The following is a 16,094-nucleotide window of genomic DNA, read 5'->3' as shown; positions in this document are numbered from 1 at the left end:
CTTTCCAGGAACTTCTTCTGATATTTTTTAGCTTCTAAACTTCTACATGATAGTAAAACGTAACGAACTATTGTATATAGAGTGATAAGGCATTAATGTAAATGGATATAACTTTAATTGATTGCAACTTACTTCCATAGTGTCATCATTGGTCCGTAGCAGTACTTCAAAAATCATGGTAATCCCTGCACCATGGGATCAGAAGAGTCTTCCAAGAGACTGTGAGAGAGGGGAGACATTGGTTACAGGACCACATAATGAGGGGAAGATAGTAGTCTTTTGTCTTTTTGGATAGTAGTTTTAGTCATTTTGGACAATGAGACATTAACATTCATTATAGCTCATGCAGTGGTGTAAAAAGCTGTTGTGGTGTCTGAAAGGTTGTTGCCTGTTATTCATGTGTTCAGATATGCAATGGATGATATACATAAACAGCAGAATTCTGCAGCGTCTTTTTGTTTGACTTTTTAATACTTTTTTTTTCCCCCTCTGTTCCTTTTGACTTTATTTCCTCCAAGTATTTTGCATGTATTTCTGTCCTCTCCTTTGCTTCCTTCCCTTTTCTCTATCAGACACATTTTTAAAAAAATTTTTTATTTGCTACTTGCTTTATCTGCAAACAGCAGGCATTTTTTATTGTGCATGGAAGTGATCTTGGATTTTCTGGGTTTCCTCACCCATACTTAGTCTGTGCCATCCTTGCCACCTCCCTGTGCTGTTCTGACAAAGTGTAGGTGATGCTGGAAAATACCAAGATTTGAGATAAGATGTGTGCAATGTTCATGATGCAGTGAGACCTGTAGACTAGTAGTGAAGTAGTCCAAATGCATGTCCACGTAATAGTCCACATGCAGTCTTGTTTGACTGACTTCTGTAGGTCTAACATTTTAAGCACGGGACAAAACCACGCCTACTAGATCTCGTGGTATCAGTGGATGGGGAAAGAAGAGAAGGAAGCAGTCGTTCTTATCCCGATAGACTGTAGATGCTTGAGCCTTGTCACTTCTGTGGCTGCAAGGTCCATGGCAGGTGCTTAAACAAATTGACAAATTTTCCTTGCTCTAGAAATCCACCCTCTCATGGTGCGGTACAAACAAGTAACGTTGGTCTCCAGAGAGTGGAGACAAGTTATGTCCAGCCTTCACAGATAATGACCGTCGGTACACACCTCTCGCAGGGTTTAGATAGCCCTTTTGAAACTTCCGTCATTTCTCAGCAGAAGTGCATGAGTTCCTATGACACGGCATGAAGGGTGATTTCCCAGGAAACTTCAGCTAGTACAGAGTATTGAATAGTATATATGCATTAAGATAACTTATTTAACATACAAATATACTGTTTCACCAGTAGTGACTGTCCACTGCTACACGCAACTTCAACATGAGTTATACCATGTGTTCAAGTGGTTTTTAAAATCAGAAATAATAGAAGAGTCTAGCCCAGTTAGAAAGCCGATTTTATAATATTTTTTGCAACTCAGAAAAGAGGGATTTTTTTTAAAAAAGGACAACCACAACAGCCACACTATAACTGCAGAAGAATACCTTAATTAAAGCTGCAGAAAGAGGTGCCAAAGATTCTGTTTCTTTAAAAATCTATGGCAGCTGAAAGTAAATTCATGCTGATTTATTGGCTGAAACAATTAGAAAATTGAAGTAGTATCAGAGCGAGTTGTTCCACTTCTCCAGACAATCGGGTAACACTATTTTTCACAGAATTTACATAGGAATGTATTGAACTGCAAAAACAAAGGCACCTTTTGATGCAGGATAAAAATGCAGCGCTAATGTTGCTGCCTTGGTTACACAGAGGGCTATCATACCTATCAGTTTGAAAGCAAATGTCAACAAGCGTTAGTGCCTCTGTCTTTGCCTAACAAGTATCCCGTGTCAGTCAGCTCCCAGTTACACGACCTGTCTCTCTCACTAGTGAGAATTAATTTGAGACTTAAAGCAGCCATTAATATTTAAATGACTTCTAAGTCACCAACAGAGCAATAGGAAAACAGGGTAAGAGTCACCAGGTTTCCAGAGTACCGGTTCCAGGACACTGCTGACCAGACCATGCTGCCTGGCTTACGAAAGCACCGTCTGTAACAACACTGAGCTTGAAAACGCAATTTTGTGGCAGACAAAGGTTTTATTTTGCCCCCTGTGATCCCTTTTTCTCTTTTCTCTGTGCCTTGTATCATCGCTATCTTTTTTCTTCCAGTGCTGTATTGAATTTCATTTCCAGCAATTGGTTAATGAAGCTTCTCGTAAAGCCCTGCCTGGTGAAGGAGCCCAGGAACTGAATTGTCACCTTTACTCAAAGCTTCGTTTCAGTTAGCCAGTCACACAGGTTGACAGCTTGGTCAACGTAGGAGTAGTTGGAGGGAAAGCACCTAAGTCTAACCTGCACTCAGAGCCAAGATGAAGCTCTTCTGTTCAGATTTTGGAATTTTGCCCGATTCTAATTAAATACAACTATATCTGAGGTAGTCTTTGAACTATGCTTATTTTACGAACACATACCTTTGGGGTTACATCATATCAGATAAGTATGTCATCTCTGAACAGTATAAGCAGCTTTGGGTCCTATATTTTCAGTAACAGCTCTCTTATCTGAAAATTGCAACACAGATGGTATGAATTACTATTAAATACATCAGTTACTTTTATTCTCTAAATATGTAATAGGATAGGCTCTTCTTGCTTTTGTACTAGCAACACAAATTTAACGTGTGGCATTTCCATGGAAAGGAAGCCAGTTTTGATTATTGCATATTGATTGTTGCCGGGGAAGGGCTCTGCTATGCAGATTGCAACGGTATTTATAAAATATCCCTGCATCACAAGATTGCTCCACAGAGAACATTGGTTGGCTGCTGAAGATGTAGTTATTTCTAAAATGTAAAAATAGAACTTTCTTTAACCATCTTGTTATCACTTAAAAGGAATGGGATATTTCTTTAACTTGTTCCCTTTGCAGAAAAATTCTCTAAAAAAAAAAGCAAGACTTAAAACTTTACAGGATGGAGCTGGAAGAATATATTTCCAAAAGAAAAACTCTGAAGGCATTAAGAGTTTTTTTAGAGATACTGCTTCACTGCCCTCATGAGTCCAACATTGTTCTTGGAAACATGAATATATTCTAGAGACGATAAGTCCGTGGCTTTCATATTAATGCCTGACTTGACTGGGTTGTGGAATTAATTCACCTGCTCCAGAAATTACTGGGATAAGTGCTTGCTACTGCAGTGAACTGTAACTACATTTCAGCGGCATGCTGCTCCTGTGTGGGCTTGCTAATGAGCGAGGCCACCTCCTGTAAGCAAAGTAAGATCAGGAAATTGTGGGAAGGAGCTCAAAACACACCATGTTTTTATAGCGCCTGCAAGATTCAGAACTCATTACATTTTTGCGTTGAAAAGAAACATCCACTCAGTGAAGGAAACGCAGGGTAAAATTGTATAAAATTCCTGAAAAAATCAGCTCGATGGGAGTCATACAAAACATGCTTTTGTCCAGAAAGGCCAGCAAGAGTGGTTTATTACATCTCACTAACATTTGAGTACATTGTTTAGGGAGGAAGGAGAAGGGAAGAAAAAAAAAGGCCTGGGGCTAACACAGCGGGAGCAGGAGCCGAGGAGAGCTGGCCACCATTACAACCTCGGTCTGTTTGCTGGGGAAGACTAGGGAAGACTGCAAATACTGGCATACAGTAATGCATGCGAGACGTACCTGAGGAGCACACTAGCTCTTTCACGCAGTTTGGGAATAATTATTGGTTTCTCAAGGCACTTTCCAGTCTTCTTACCTGAAAAGGAGCTCTAATAAACAAGGCAGAGCTAGACTTCAGAAGTGACGTGGGATTATGGAGACATCTATAGAGAATATGTAAGACATACAACATTTTCAGAGTCATTGGAATCAGCTGGACAGTCGCAGCTGTACTTGGGCACTGCTGGCATTTCTTGCTTTGCCATTGCATAAATTATCCCTTGAAACAGTAGTAAAATGCAGTTTAAAATGTTTGCTTATATTGGAGGAGGTACATATGGTTTACTGGAAATATCATGTACATGCATAACCATGGAGAACTGAACCATAGGCAATATTCCTTTTGCATTAAATATTTAAGTACTAGTGTAAGTGTGTGTGTATTTACAATAAAGTTCTTTTGCAATTTGTTGCAGAACCCCAGACTGGATTTCAGATTGCCTTTAAAATGTTGGATACAGATGGCAATGAACAAGTTGAAAAGAAAGAATTCTTTAAGGTATGTGTATTTATATGCATATTAATATTAAAGCATTTAAATAGTTCCATGGGTTATATTTGCTAAATGAAGATCCATTAAATTCTTCAAGCCTATTTTTCAGTCCAATCTATGATCACATACTTACTAAAATACTTTATATGAAAGGAGCACATACCAAAGCATTGCTATAGAAGTACTTATCATATTTGAATCCACTTTTATAAATGTTACCTTTGACTTGTGTCTAAAAATCTGTTACTGGGAAGGTAGAAGTTGGTGTACATCCTTAATCCCATGAGCTAATTTAAATAAACATCTGGAAAAGTCTTTTATTTTCTAAATATTTTTCATAATTTTTTTTAAATTCACCATCCTCTCTTGGTTTTTATTCATTTTGTTTGCTGTTGCACAGACTTTTTACCAATTCATACTTTGGACAGTTACAGCAGTTTTTCCCATATTTTGTATAAAATATGGGGGAGAAAGGCAGATGCTTAAAAACCAAAGAAAACCTTGCTCTGATGTTTTAAAGAAGAATAGGCTTAATTATATAGCTTATTCAACTTCTAAGTATGTAACAGGAGACTGTTAACTAAATATTTCTTGTCAAAAGTCAAATGCAAAATTAACTGACATAATTTTGAATAGACTCCCATAGCTTAATTCAGATCCTTCATTTGTATTGGAGGTGACTAGAGAGACAATTTTATGAGAAGTTGAAATGGCTACCACAATGCAAATTATTTTCTGTCACTAGGATAAAGTTGGAGATGATCATTAATGCAACAACTCTAGAGAACCATAGAATCTAAAACTTGCAAAGATACACCTGTTGATAGAGAAATTACCAACAATTTATTTAAGTGTACTTTCATAGCCTTAAACTCTGTATTAATGATACAATAGCTGTTAGCATGTGTTTTTTGCTGATAACCATTTTTTCAGTGAATTGTCTCGTAGCAAGATTACAATTGATGAGTCATACTTAAATATATTTTAAAATATTGTAAAAATACTTTTAGACTTAGTAGTACTATTTTAAATTAATACTTGAAATTAGACCATTTCCCAAGACGATGTTCCCAGAAGCCCCTAACTGAGCCTGCAGGTACCCTACATTCATTTGTTGCTACACAAAATATTTTAAGCTTGAAGAATTTGTTCTGTTAAAATGTTAATTATTCTGCTGATTAAAAAGAAATCAAATTCTAAGTAAAGCCTTTATTTTTAACCTACTAAACCTGGGACAATCCTAGTGAATTGTTATCAGAGTAGCACTGCACTGATCACTGAAATATGTCCGTTATGGCTGTATTGTTCATTTACAAAACAGTATGTTACAGGGGAAAGTAAGTCCATGAACACAAGTGAACGTGTTCAGCCCGTAGCGCCTCTGGACCAAAATGCCGTGTTAGCAGTACTTCCTTTAAATAGGTACTGTGTCAGTTAAGCGAATAAGGAGATTCTTGCAGAAATACAGCACAACCCTCCTGGGGAGATGTACAGTATGTCATATATTTAGTATCCATTACCCATTTCAGGTAATTCTAATTGAATCAGCCAGCATGAACAACAGAAAGTCATCAAAAGTAGAGGTGAAAACATTATACAGATCATTAAAAATAATTTGATTTCTGTAGAGGCAATCAAATTAAATGAAAGTTATTCGAGTTAGATAGATTGTTACTTTGCATTTCCTTTATGGGCTGTATTGGTAAATTAATATAGAGTGGTAAAAAAACCCCAAACCTATAAATTGCTATGTCAACTCACAAGAATCATTAAATTCAAAGAAGTCCCGCAGGATGCAAGCTAGTCAAAAGATTAATTTTCTCACATGACTCTTTACTTAACATTTGTAAGCAGTGACTATTTTAAAGCAAAAATCGGGTTTTATAGGTTAGGTTTAAAAATAAGATTTTTTTGAATGTAAGAATCTGGAAAAATGTGTGTGCGTTAATCTCTGTATACTCTAGTTCTGTATGCGTCATAGAAAGCTTCTGTATTTCTAATAAATTAGTGAACTGTGTGGCTAATCAGTCATTTGTCTTGTCCCAAGTGGCATCTCAGGAAATACATCTGAAGTATTCTATAGTTATTTCCACACTATATTCAACAATAATATCAGGAAACATATGTTAGGAAAGGGCAGTGGAAAAGCATAGTGAAGAAGCAGTAATTAGGAGGACTCTTACTGTAAGCAGGATGTGATGGGAAAAGAAATTTCAGTGCTACTCCATTCTCTTGCTTTGTCACCTTTTCTTCTCCTTACTTCCCACCCGTTAGCTACTGATTAGACATTTATGTATGTCTCTGTTATCTGTTGATCTAGACTGTAAATTCTTTGAGGTAAGAACTTTGCCTGTTTGTTTGCAAAATGTCCATCATTCTTGGAATTGTGTATATCTCAACTCTCACATGTTACTGGATAAACAGGCACAAGATGTGCGTCATTCAGGAAAGGGAGAGGGGTGACAAGCAGACTCTGCAACCCAAGTCCTTAGAGCCTGCAGCATGTGATGGAGATAGGCTGTTCAGACCTGTAGGGATCCCACACCGAAGGAGTGTGAGATGCAGGATTTCCCAGTAGATTCAGTGCTCTTCACTAACATAAGTGAATGTTCAGGAAAGGAGATGTTGAACGCAATTCCACATTTTCAACAGGAGAGTTTATCTTGTCCTCCGTAGCCTTTCCCTTTCTGTGCACGTTTTCCTCCTTTCCAGCAGCAGTTAAAAGTCTGTTCCTTCCCAGGGACAGACCCTTGTTCTCTCTCCTCCCTACTTCTTTGTATTCAAGCTAGTCTATTTTTAATTTCCGCTTCATCCATCTTTCAGTGGTAAACATTCACAATACAAGAGACATTTCAGTATTAGGGCCCAGAATCACAGCAATTAGGGCCCAGCAATCTGTATTTTGAGGTAGGCATCTGCAAGGATCTGTTGCTTTGCCCTGCAGCTCCAGGGTGAAGATGTGGTAGAAACGGCATGTTCACAAATGTTAGTTGCCATCCTTAAATTGGCCCCAGCCAGAGTGCAAAGAATTGTTTCTCAGAGCCATATTATCTGCATCTTTGTGAGGACAGGAAGATAATTCTGTGAACTCCGCACTTCCGAGGCATTCACATGAGTCTTGGTGAGGGGGATTTCCAGACATGTGCACATAATAACCCATGCACATTAATGTGAGACCTCCCATCAAGAATACAGCTACCAAAGATCCCCAAATCCCCAGCAAGTGAGGACTTTCCCTAACTCTGTCCTAATGAAAGATTTCTAAGTAAAATTAACGACAGTTCAAAACTATTGGGAATGGAGGTAGGGTAACACATAGCAAGAGCTATGTGATTTAGACTTTCTAAATGGACTTTATTCACTTGTCTTGCACAGCAGATACCACAAAAAAACTTGTAGAGGTTCATCTAGGGCTGAATGAACCAGCATCCGACACTGTCAGCAGTTGTGGTGGTTTGGTACAGAACACCTCTGCAGTCCTAGAGCATCTACAAGCACTGATCTCTCTCAAAACAACTGGAAGATGCAAAATCACCTTTTTTTTTTTAAGACTGACATAGCCTTTCTGCCAGCTCATCTTCTTCAGAAAAGATTACTTCTTAGTATGTTTTCACTAAAGAGTCATTAGTTGTGCATTATAGGTCTCATTATCTTTGAATTAGCCATTAGTATCTTCCAACGATGAACAGATATAAATATTAAATGCAGATAAATGTCACATGGAGCAGTTGAGTATTAGAGTCCATTTCCTGAGGGCAGAATTCTTCTCCTTCTGTGAGTAGTTGCTCATTGTGCACCATAAGGATTACATACAGTGTAAGAAAACAATAAACTAAATCTTCCAGAACACTTGTGAAAAAAATTATACTGTGTGTCTGTGCTCTTTAGTAGTCTCTGCAGATTTTTTTAAGAGGAATTTAAAAATAAAAATCAAAAGACAAAATCATATTTTCTCTTGTTAAGAAGGTATTTGCAGTTGTATTTCTTGTGTTTGAGCAAAAGGGATTTTTCAGGTAAGAAAAAATTTAATTTTTCAGTGAGAATATGGGCGAGTAGTTGTGTTTTTATCCAGAGCTCTATATTGCTATTTTGCTATGAAGAAATTCATAATGCTTTTACTGTACTAGTTAATTGTTTTGTAAGTGATTAAAAATAAAAAGAATTTGGAGAAACTTGGAAGAGCTAGTACTGTTTAATTGTCTTGTTATACAGTATTTATTTTGATAAAAACTATAAAGGCATGTCATTCAAAAATAATAATAGAAAGTAACTATCCTGAGGAACTAAAAAACTGAGGCTATGAAAAAAAACAACAGGTGAATTAGTCAAAATTTGAAGGCCAAGGGAAGACCTTTGCCAACATGAACAGTTAGCGGGTTTTTTTCCTACTCACTACTTAAAAGCCCATATTGCTTCTCTGAGCAACGTAACAAAAAAAAGGAGAAAAATAAAGCCCTAAGAAGAGATTTGAAAACCCCACAAAATAATGGCTATGCAAATTCAATCATGGATTTTCTTTCCCGGTTTTAATGGGCAGGGTGAGGAATCACTCAGAAATGTTTGAGTAGCTTCAAGTTGAGCAGCTTTGAAAACCCTGAGCTTTAAAAGCATCTTTCCTAAAATCTCAAAATCCAGAGTGATCGGTGTAAGTCCATATCTATACCTGAAATGTAATAAGTCCCTTGTTCTTTCATTTTTGCTGTCCTTTTGAGGATTCATGCAAATGTCTGTGAAAGGTAGGTATACCCTGTGCTATGTTAAATCACTCGTTCTTGTGGCAGTGTTGACCTACCAAGCTAAAATACAGTCAAAGAAACCTTGCAGCTGAGATATACTTGAGGTGCTGCAAATTAATGCACTTTCTATATTACCTTAAAGCTCTGCTTGGGACAGTGGAAATTTAAATGTGAGTGTTTTTAAATGTGAGTCATTTCAGTACTTCTAAAAATCTTCTTAGCTAACACATTCAAGATTCAGTTATTTGTGGGGTGGAGGGGAAATTCAAACCACATTCTGCTTAGTGCCAGTTCTGAAAATACATTTGCTTATTTAATTAAATTATTCTTTGTTAGTTGTATAGTACCTCATTTGAACAGGTATGGTTTTTATGTCTAGAAGATCGTGCCTGTAGCAGGACTATGTAAAGCTGTCTAGGAGGACAGCATGAAAATCACAGGATAATTTTTGCTTCCTGAATGACCCTTGATGTTATACCCCTGAGTTTCAAAATCTTATGGAGTGAATGCTAAGCTTCTAGTGCAAGAAAATCTCCTCTAAAAATAGAGCAAGCACTGGGTTGCAAGAGATAGATTCATATGCTTTGCTTGGCTATATTAACTACCGTAGATAAGACATTCTGGGGAAAAAGTGTGTCTGAATAGCAAAATATCCTTAAGTATGCAAATATTCATCATGACTAGAGAACCTTGCAGAAACGTAATGACTTTATAATTAAGAAAAGGTGAAATTAATGCAAGTTTCTGAAAAAGGAGATTCTTGTAAGACCTAATTTGTAATTTTCCTGTGGTTTTTTCGTGTTTTAACAAATACAGCTACAGAGAATCATTGGGAAGGAAGATGATTTGAAAATAGCTGGAGACGAAGCAGTATTTCGGGTATGAAATAGAAATACATTTTTCTTTACAAAAATGTTGTCATATTTCCCGTGAACATTGTTATTTTTTCCAGAGGTTTTAGATAACTATGTACGCATCAGTATTAGTGCTTTAATTAAATGAAAATGCATGATGTGTCAACTACTTTCTAACTGGGTGTCATGGTTTAACCCCAGCCAGCAACTAAACACCACGCAGCCGCTCACTCACTCCCCTCCACCCAGTGGGATGGGGGAGAAAATCGGGAAAAGAAGCAAAACCCCTGGGTTGAGATAAGAACGGTTTAATAGAACAGAAAAGAAGAAACCAATAATGATAATGATAACACTAATAAAATGACAACAGTAATAATGAAAGGATTGGAATGTACAAATGATGCGCAGCACAATTGCTCACCACCCGCCGACCGACACCCCACCAGTCCCCGAGCGGTGATTCCCCGCCCCCACTCCCCAGTTCCTATGCTGGATGGGACGTCCCATGGTATGGAATACACCGTTGGCCAGTTTGGGTCAGGTGCCCTGGCTGTGTCCTGTGCCAACTTCTTGTGCCCCTCCAGCTTTCTCACTGGCTGGGCATGAGAAGCTGAAAAATCCTTGACTTTAGTCTAAACACTACTGAGCGACAACTGAAAACATCAGCGTTATCAACATTCTTCGCATACTGAACTCAAAACATAGCACTGTACCAGCTACTAGGAAGACAGTTAACTCTATCCCAGCTGAAACCAGGACACTGGGGAAGAAAAATGTTTGTCACTTCTGAATCTCTTGATGAAATGTATGCAATTAATGTATTTCATTACTGTGTAGCCACTCTTTTATTTAGTTTCTGTAAGCCTCTGTTTCAAAGTAACTCTCTTCTATTTATGAAAAACTCAGAAAAAACTCTGTGTTGCCATATGAGAAAAGATGGCTTTCCAAACAGAAATTGATACCTTAAACATACCTAAGTGCTGCTGTTGCAGTAGTATCAGCTTATTCTGAGTTGGTTTGAAATGTAATTACTGTCATTGAGGTGACAAAGGCAAGGATTACTTCAGTTAGGTCCACTTCCAGAAAGAAATGGCGTAGATGCACACCAGAAGAAACAATCTTAGTATGATCTTCCAGCTGGGTTAGAAGTTTCACTGGATTGCAGATGATTAACAAATGGCAAATATATCTCGTCAAAGAAAGGGGCAGGTAAATTCCTGCTCCCTTCTGGCTGTTTTCCCCTGAATCCTGCAACTGCAACCTACCTTCTTCCCAGGCAGAACCTTTGCCAGCTGCCATCTCTTCTTCAGGCTGTAGAGACAAGATACTCTAGCCTGGATGAGACTGAATGAGACCGAAAACAGAGAGGGCGATGTCCTAAGCATACTGAAAACATCTTGGGAGAAGCTGATGAACCAGGGCGAAGTAGGGGGAGAGTACAGAGGGATTATCTCCATCCATTACTACAAGGTGCTGCGTACATCAGCAGCACTACTTTTGTTGCCTGCTTAAATTGGATGGTGTAGCCGAAGGATGTTTTTCTCACCACAAACTTGCTTTCAGTTGTAAACTGAAACATTAGGCATGAGGCAGCAATTGCTCATGTTGGAAGCATTCAATAAGAAATTTATACAGGGCTCTGTGTTATAAACCTATCATGCGTCAGCAGCTTCTACGAAGAGTTGGTCCAGCTTGTGTTCTTTACTTTTTCACCTGCCTGAGGAAAAAATGGAAGTGGCAGTATTGCTAACACCTTTAATATTTACTAGGCATAAAAAAACCTGTCTTCTGATGCATAAAGGCTTTACTTCTTCAATATGCATCCAGAGTTCAGTTAAAAATTGTTTGACTGACTAACAACCATCTCCTTTTTTGAATCTTTTCATCAGTCACCAAATTAAAATAGCTAGGATTAATAGGGTTGTCTGCTCCTCAAAACTTATTTCAATTGAGACTTAACTGCCATGACAGTGAAAGAAAAAGGATCTTTATTCTGCATGAATGCACAGCTGTAGTATAAAATTTCCAGAGAAACTTTGATACAGTTGGACAGATTTAGTTATAACTACATAAGCTTATTGGGAGCTAATTAAATACCTGAGCCTCAATGTCTCTATTTTGTTTTTTGTCTTGCTTCAAATTTTGTCTTCAGAATTCTCCATTGGGAAAAATCTGAAGTTATTGTAACCAGAAAATACTATTTAATACAGTTTCTTAGCAGATTATAAATGGAATTATAGTATGTTCAAAAGAAGAATTAAATAGCTTTGGGGAGTACAGCTGTCTTGAAATTCTTCTGGTTTCTATGTTTCTACTTGGCAAAGTCCAAATTATCACTTTTCTTCTAATTTTTATTTTCTCTCCTGTCTCAGTCTCTCACAAAATAAGTTGGTTATCTTTATAAGCAGTGACTCTGACTATACAATGTAGTCAGCGCATATGTTTTTACCCCTTATTCTTAATAATTATGGCACTCAGAGTATTACTTTCAAGCAAAGCAGATAAAGCATAAAAATAGGGCTTTTAACTTGACTGTGTTCTTTGAAAGCTGAAATACTTCAACAGAAGTTTGGTGTTTGGGATAGTTCTGTATTTCCACAACACTTTCACAGTTTGCATATGAGTTGCTGGTTTTTCAAAGTCATCCCAGTCTCTGATACCAGGTGGTAAATGTCACTGACTTATGAAAATAAGGTTCAAACGGCAGTCTGCAACTTTATTTAACCAGCAGGTATATCCAGGTATGTTCCCTGTACAGTGTGTAGGCAGAGGTCCCAGTGATTCATTTACCGTATGGAGATACCACTTAATACTCATTTGAGATACTGTACTAACAAGAAAACTTTTGAACTAAAATTCAGTCTGACTATAAGCAGTATACTTTTAGACCCACACGTGGATATTTTCTTATTAATTGTGTATCAGTTGTTTTAACCTGTCTGCTTCTCTTTCTGTGGGGTGTTTTTTTGGTCCTAAGAGGTGAACGACATTAGTCATTCACACCTTTATCACCACTTAGCTGGTCAGCACAAGGTTTTACACTTGGACCTTCAGACATTGCAGCATTGCGATGCATTTCCTCAGCCAGACTGTGCAGGCCAACGTAACCTGCCCATCTGCTCCCTAGAATTTCTAATTAGTTTAAAATTTTCTACCCATAGCTTCAACGTCTGCAAAGCTCTGGGCCCACAATAACTAAAGCCTGCCTAAACTGAAGGGAGGAAGATGGTGGTTGAGAGCTATGCTCTTCTAGTTCAGTAATACTCCGTAGCAGGGGTGCAGCACATCAAATTTTGCAAAAATCTGGTCCAAGACTAAAATTAATATCCCTCCTCAAAAGAGTGTGTCATTAATCTTGTCACCTCTCAGTTCAGATGGAATGCACATTTTTTCTTGACCTATCTTTTCCAACATGTGTATGTTTTGTACCAGCAGATTAACATTGAATTCTGTTGAAAAGCTTTTAGATACTTTAAACCAAGGAGCACTGCAATGTTTGTGCATGCTTTAAAGGAAGCTCTCTACGCAGGTAAACCCCATAAAGAACCAAGCCATGTGGCATCAAAATATTAGGCTATTAAAAAACTGCTGGGTTGTTGTTTACCTCGCAGGCAAGGAAATGATTTTACTTTTCCATGTCATCTGACGACATTATAACCTCAAGAGAGACAAGGAAACATGCTTTCTGACATCTTTCTAGGTACCTATTCTGCAAGTACGTTGAATTTGGCTTGGATAGCGCAAGTGTCTCCCACGAGGAATTCACCTGGAAAGCCCTCTGTGGTCATGGTAGCATTGCTTTCCATTGTACAGATGTGTGGAGCAAGGGTACCCCTTTAGTCTCTGCTACTCAGCCTAGTCTGAAACACTTTAAATTATATAGAGAAGCCAGATAGCAGTGTGGGCTACTGACAAGCCAGGGAAGACACATGATTTGGCCTTGCACTAGCAGCTCTGGTCTTTGATTCAAAGCAGTAAGAATCTGGTCGTAATCTCCGAAGGCTACCTCGTGCATGTGCTTGCAAAATTAATTGGAATAAACTGGAAATGGTGCACATAACCGTGCTCAGCTGGCATTTTGTGATAACTGAAATTTGGGATGGCAGCCTGAACGTGGACTACCTTGGGACGCGTCTGGACAGCGGGGTGGGGGAATTGGTCACAGTCCATCTGAGTCAGTTTTAGCACCGAGAGCAAGTTTACGTACGCTGAGGATGGGTGCGCTCGTCCTTTGAGGCCAAGTCCACGTTAATCAAGAGTGTGCTTCGAAGAACATCGTACCTCCTGAGGGCGGTCCTTGTTAGGGATTCTCCACTTCTGGTGGAAATTAATATTTTTAAAGTATGGCATGACAGGGAGGCAGGGCCTGAATTCTTGTGAGGGGCTGTCCCCAAGTGTGCATCGGAGCTGCTTTCCCCGGCTGCCGGCAGCGCAGCGGTCAGGCAGCCTCAGGCTTCGCAGTGCAACAGTGCCATTCCCCGACTACTGCTCGGCACAGTCAACCTGCTGGCGACAAGACTAGTTTCAACCTGTTCCTATTTTTGGCATAAAGTATCTCCTACAATGTCTGCTCCCCATTAGCTTTAGCCCATTTGGCTGGAAACCATTTTTATTCTGTACCTCCTCATGAACTGGTGCAGAACTGTGGGTGACACACTGAAAGCTGAGGATGTCCGTGAAGTTACGTTTTCTTCCTTGCTAAAGGCACTAACAGTACAGCATAGCAATTCCACGTTTTCATGAAAAAACAATTAATCCCCCAATAATGGGAATTATGGATGTTGTTGAATGCTGGATATAAGCTGTTTATTGTTTAGAAAATGCTCCATCAGACTTCTCAGATACTGTCTGTTATATACTCTCTGTAGAAAAAAATTGTGCACATTTTAGCTCTTCTGTATCAGACCTGATGCATTCTTGAATCCTACCTAGTAAGAAAGTGTCTTGCAAAACATTAAAAACTTTAGTATGGATTTACATCATGATTAAAGCTGATTCATCATAAAATGATATGTTGTTTTATTCTGGGGCCCACTTGAGGCTGTCTGGGCTTTGCCAAAAAAGACAGCTTTTGGAGATCTGGATCTCCTGGTCCCACTAGCTTGCTTGTTTACAGTTCTTTTGACTGGCTGTACCTGGTAGGATTAATTTCATAATGGATACATCTTTTAAACCTTCTTCCCAGAACTGAGTTGTAGGATATATCCCAACATCTTGGAGACTCTCAAAATGACAGAAAGCTTGATGCTCTTGAGCAGTGTTTGAGGCTAGGCTGCTTAGATTGAAGTCTTGATTGCCTTCAGGAATAGAAGCCTGGCATGATGAATTGACTGATCTAGCAGCTGAAAAACAAAGAGCATTTCAGAGAAGTGGACTCAGAAAAATTTGCAAAGATTTAGTCTTACCTTTGGAAAGATTGGGGAGATCACTATCAGACAGAAACTAAGATATTGTTCTCCTTGACCCTCCTCTCTTTCTGCCCCTGTTCTTCATCTATTCACTCTCCTTCTATCTTAGCCAAAAAATATTTCTATCCCAAATATGTATTATTTTTACAATTTCTGTTGAAACAAGACATTGCACAGCAAATACCATCTCCCAGGAAGCAAGTAAGAGAACAAGGAACGTATTACAAACTTTAATTATGATGAATGCTTTCCAGTCATGCCTCAGGCAAATTCTGCAAGGAAAGGTGGAAAGAATCTAGAGACAGTAAGTCTATTAACATTTCAGATGAGTTTCGAAAAGCAGTTGGGTACATTATTCCAAAAATCCTGTCTCACTGTGTGGTAAGTTTCTTCTCAGTGGCACTTGTTGCTACTTGCTGCAGTATCAGGTCCTAAATGTCAAAAGCTCAGTAGGGAGCTACAGGATTAGGTAGGTCTGTGCCCGTGACTTGGTGTTTGCAGCATCAGTCTTCTATGTTAACAGTCTGTGTAATGTAATAAGGAAATACATGTTGTGTTATCCGATCTTGCTTGAAAAGGAATAACTGCATAATTCAGCAGCTCCTGGTGCTTTTGAAAAGTGTACGAGGTGTTAACATTACTCTAGGAAAATAAGCCTATGTTTGTAATACGTACACATATGTTCATTAGTTCATCTAGACCTGTGTGGCATCAGAGGTAGGTCTTTGGGATTCTTTGAATCAATGCACCCTGGAACATGTCTGAGTTTCCCAGTCGAGATACATGTCCCTGCCCCATCCCGTGCTTGTATCAAGATGAGACTCAGAACATCACTGTCCTTT

At 38.6% G+C, this 16,094-nt stretch overlaps 1 protein-coding gene across 5 annotated transcripts in view; it reads left to right on the top strand.

Moving 5' to 3' along the window:
• MICU2 (mitochondrial calcium uptake 2) overlaps positions 1-16,094 on the top strand; it is a 148,585-nt gene that overhangs the window by 115,643 nt on the left and 16,848 nt on the right. For 4 of the 5 annotated variants that reach the window (XM_052812590.1, XM_052812591.1, XM_052812593.1 and 1 more), the window contains 2 exons: positions 4,178-4,260; positions 9,807-9,869. In XM_052812590.1, coding sequence (XP_052668550.1) covers positions 4,178-4,260; positions 9,807-9,869 — 146 coding nt within the window. The remainder of the gene's footprint in view (positions 1-4,177; positions 4,261-9,806; positions 9,870-16,094) is intronic. The other variant, XM_052812592.1, reaches the window with a different exon arrangement.

Source organism: Harpia harpyja, chromosome 17 (genome assembly GCF_026419915.1).
Source record: "Harpia harpyja isolate bHarHar1 chromosome 17, bHarHar1 primary haplotype, whole genome shotgun sequence".
NCBI classification, from domain to species: Eukaryota; Metazoa; Chordata; class Aves; order Accipitriformes; family Accipitridae; genus Harpia; species Harpia harpyja.
The sequence above is the reverse complement of the archived record's forward strand: the minus strand, read 5'-3'. Positions and strand labels throughout refer to the sequence as shown.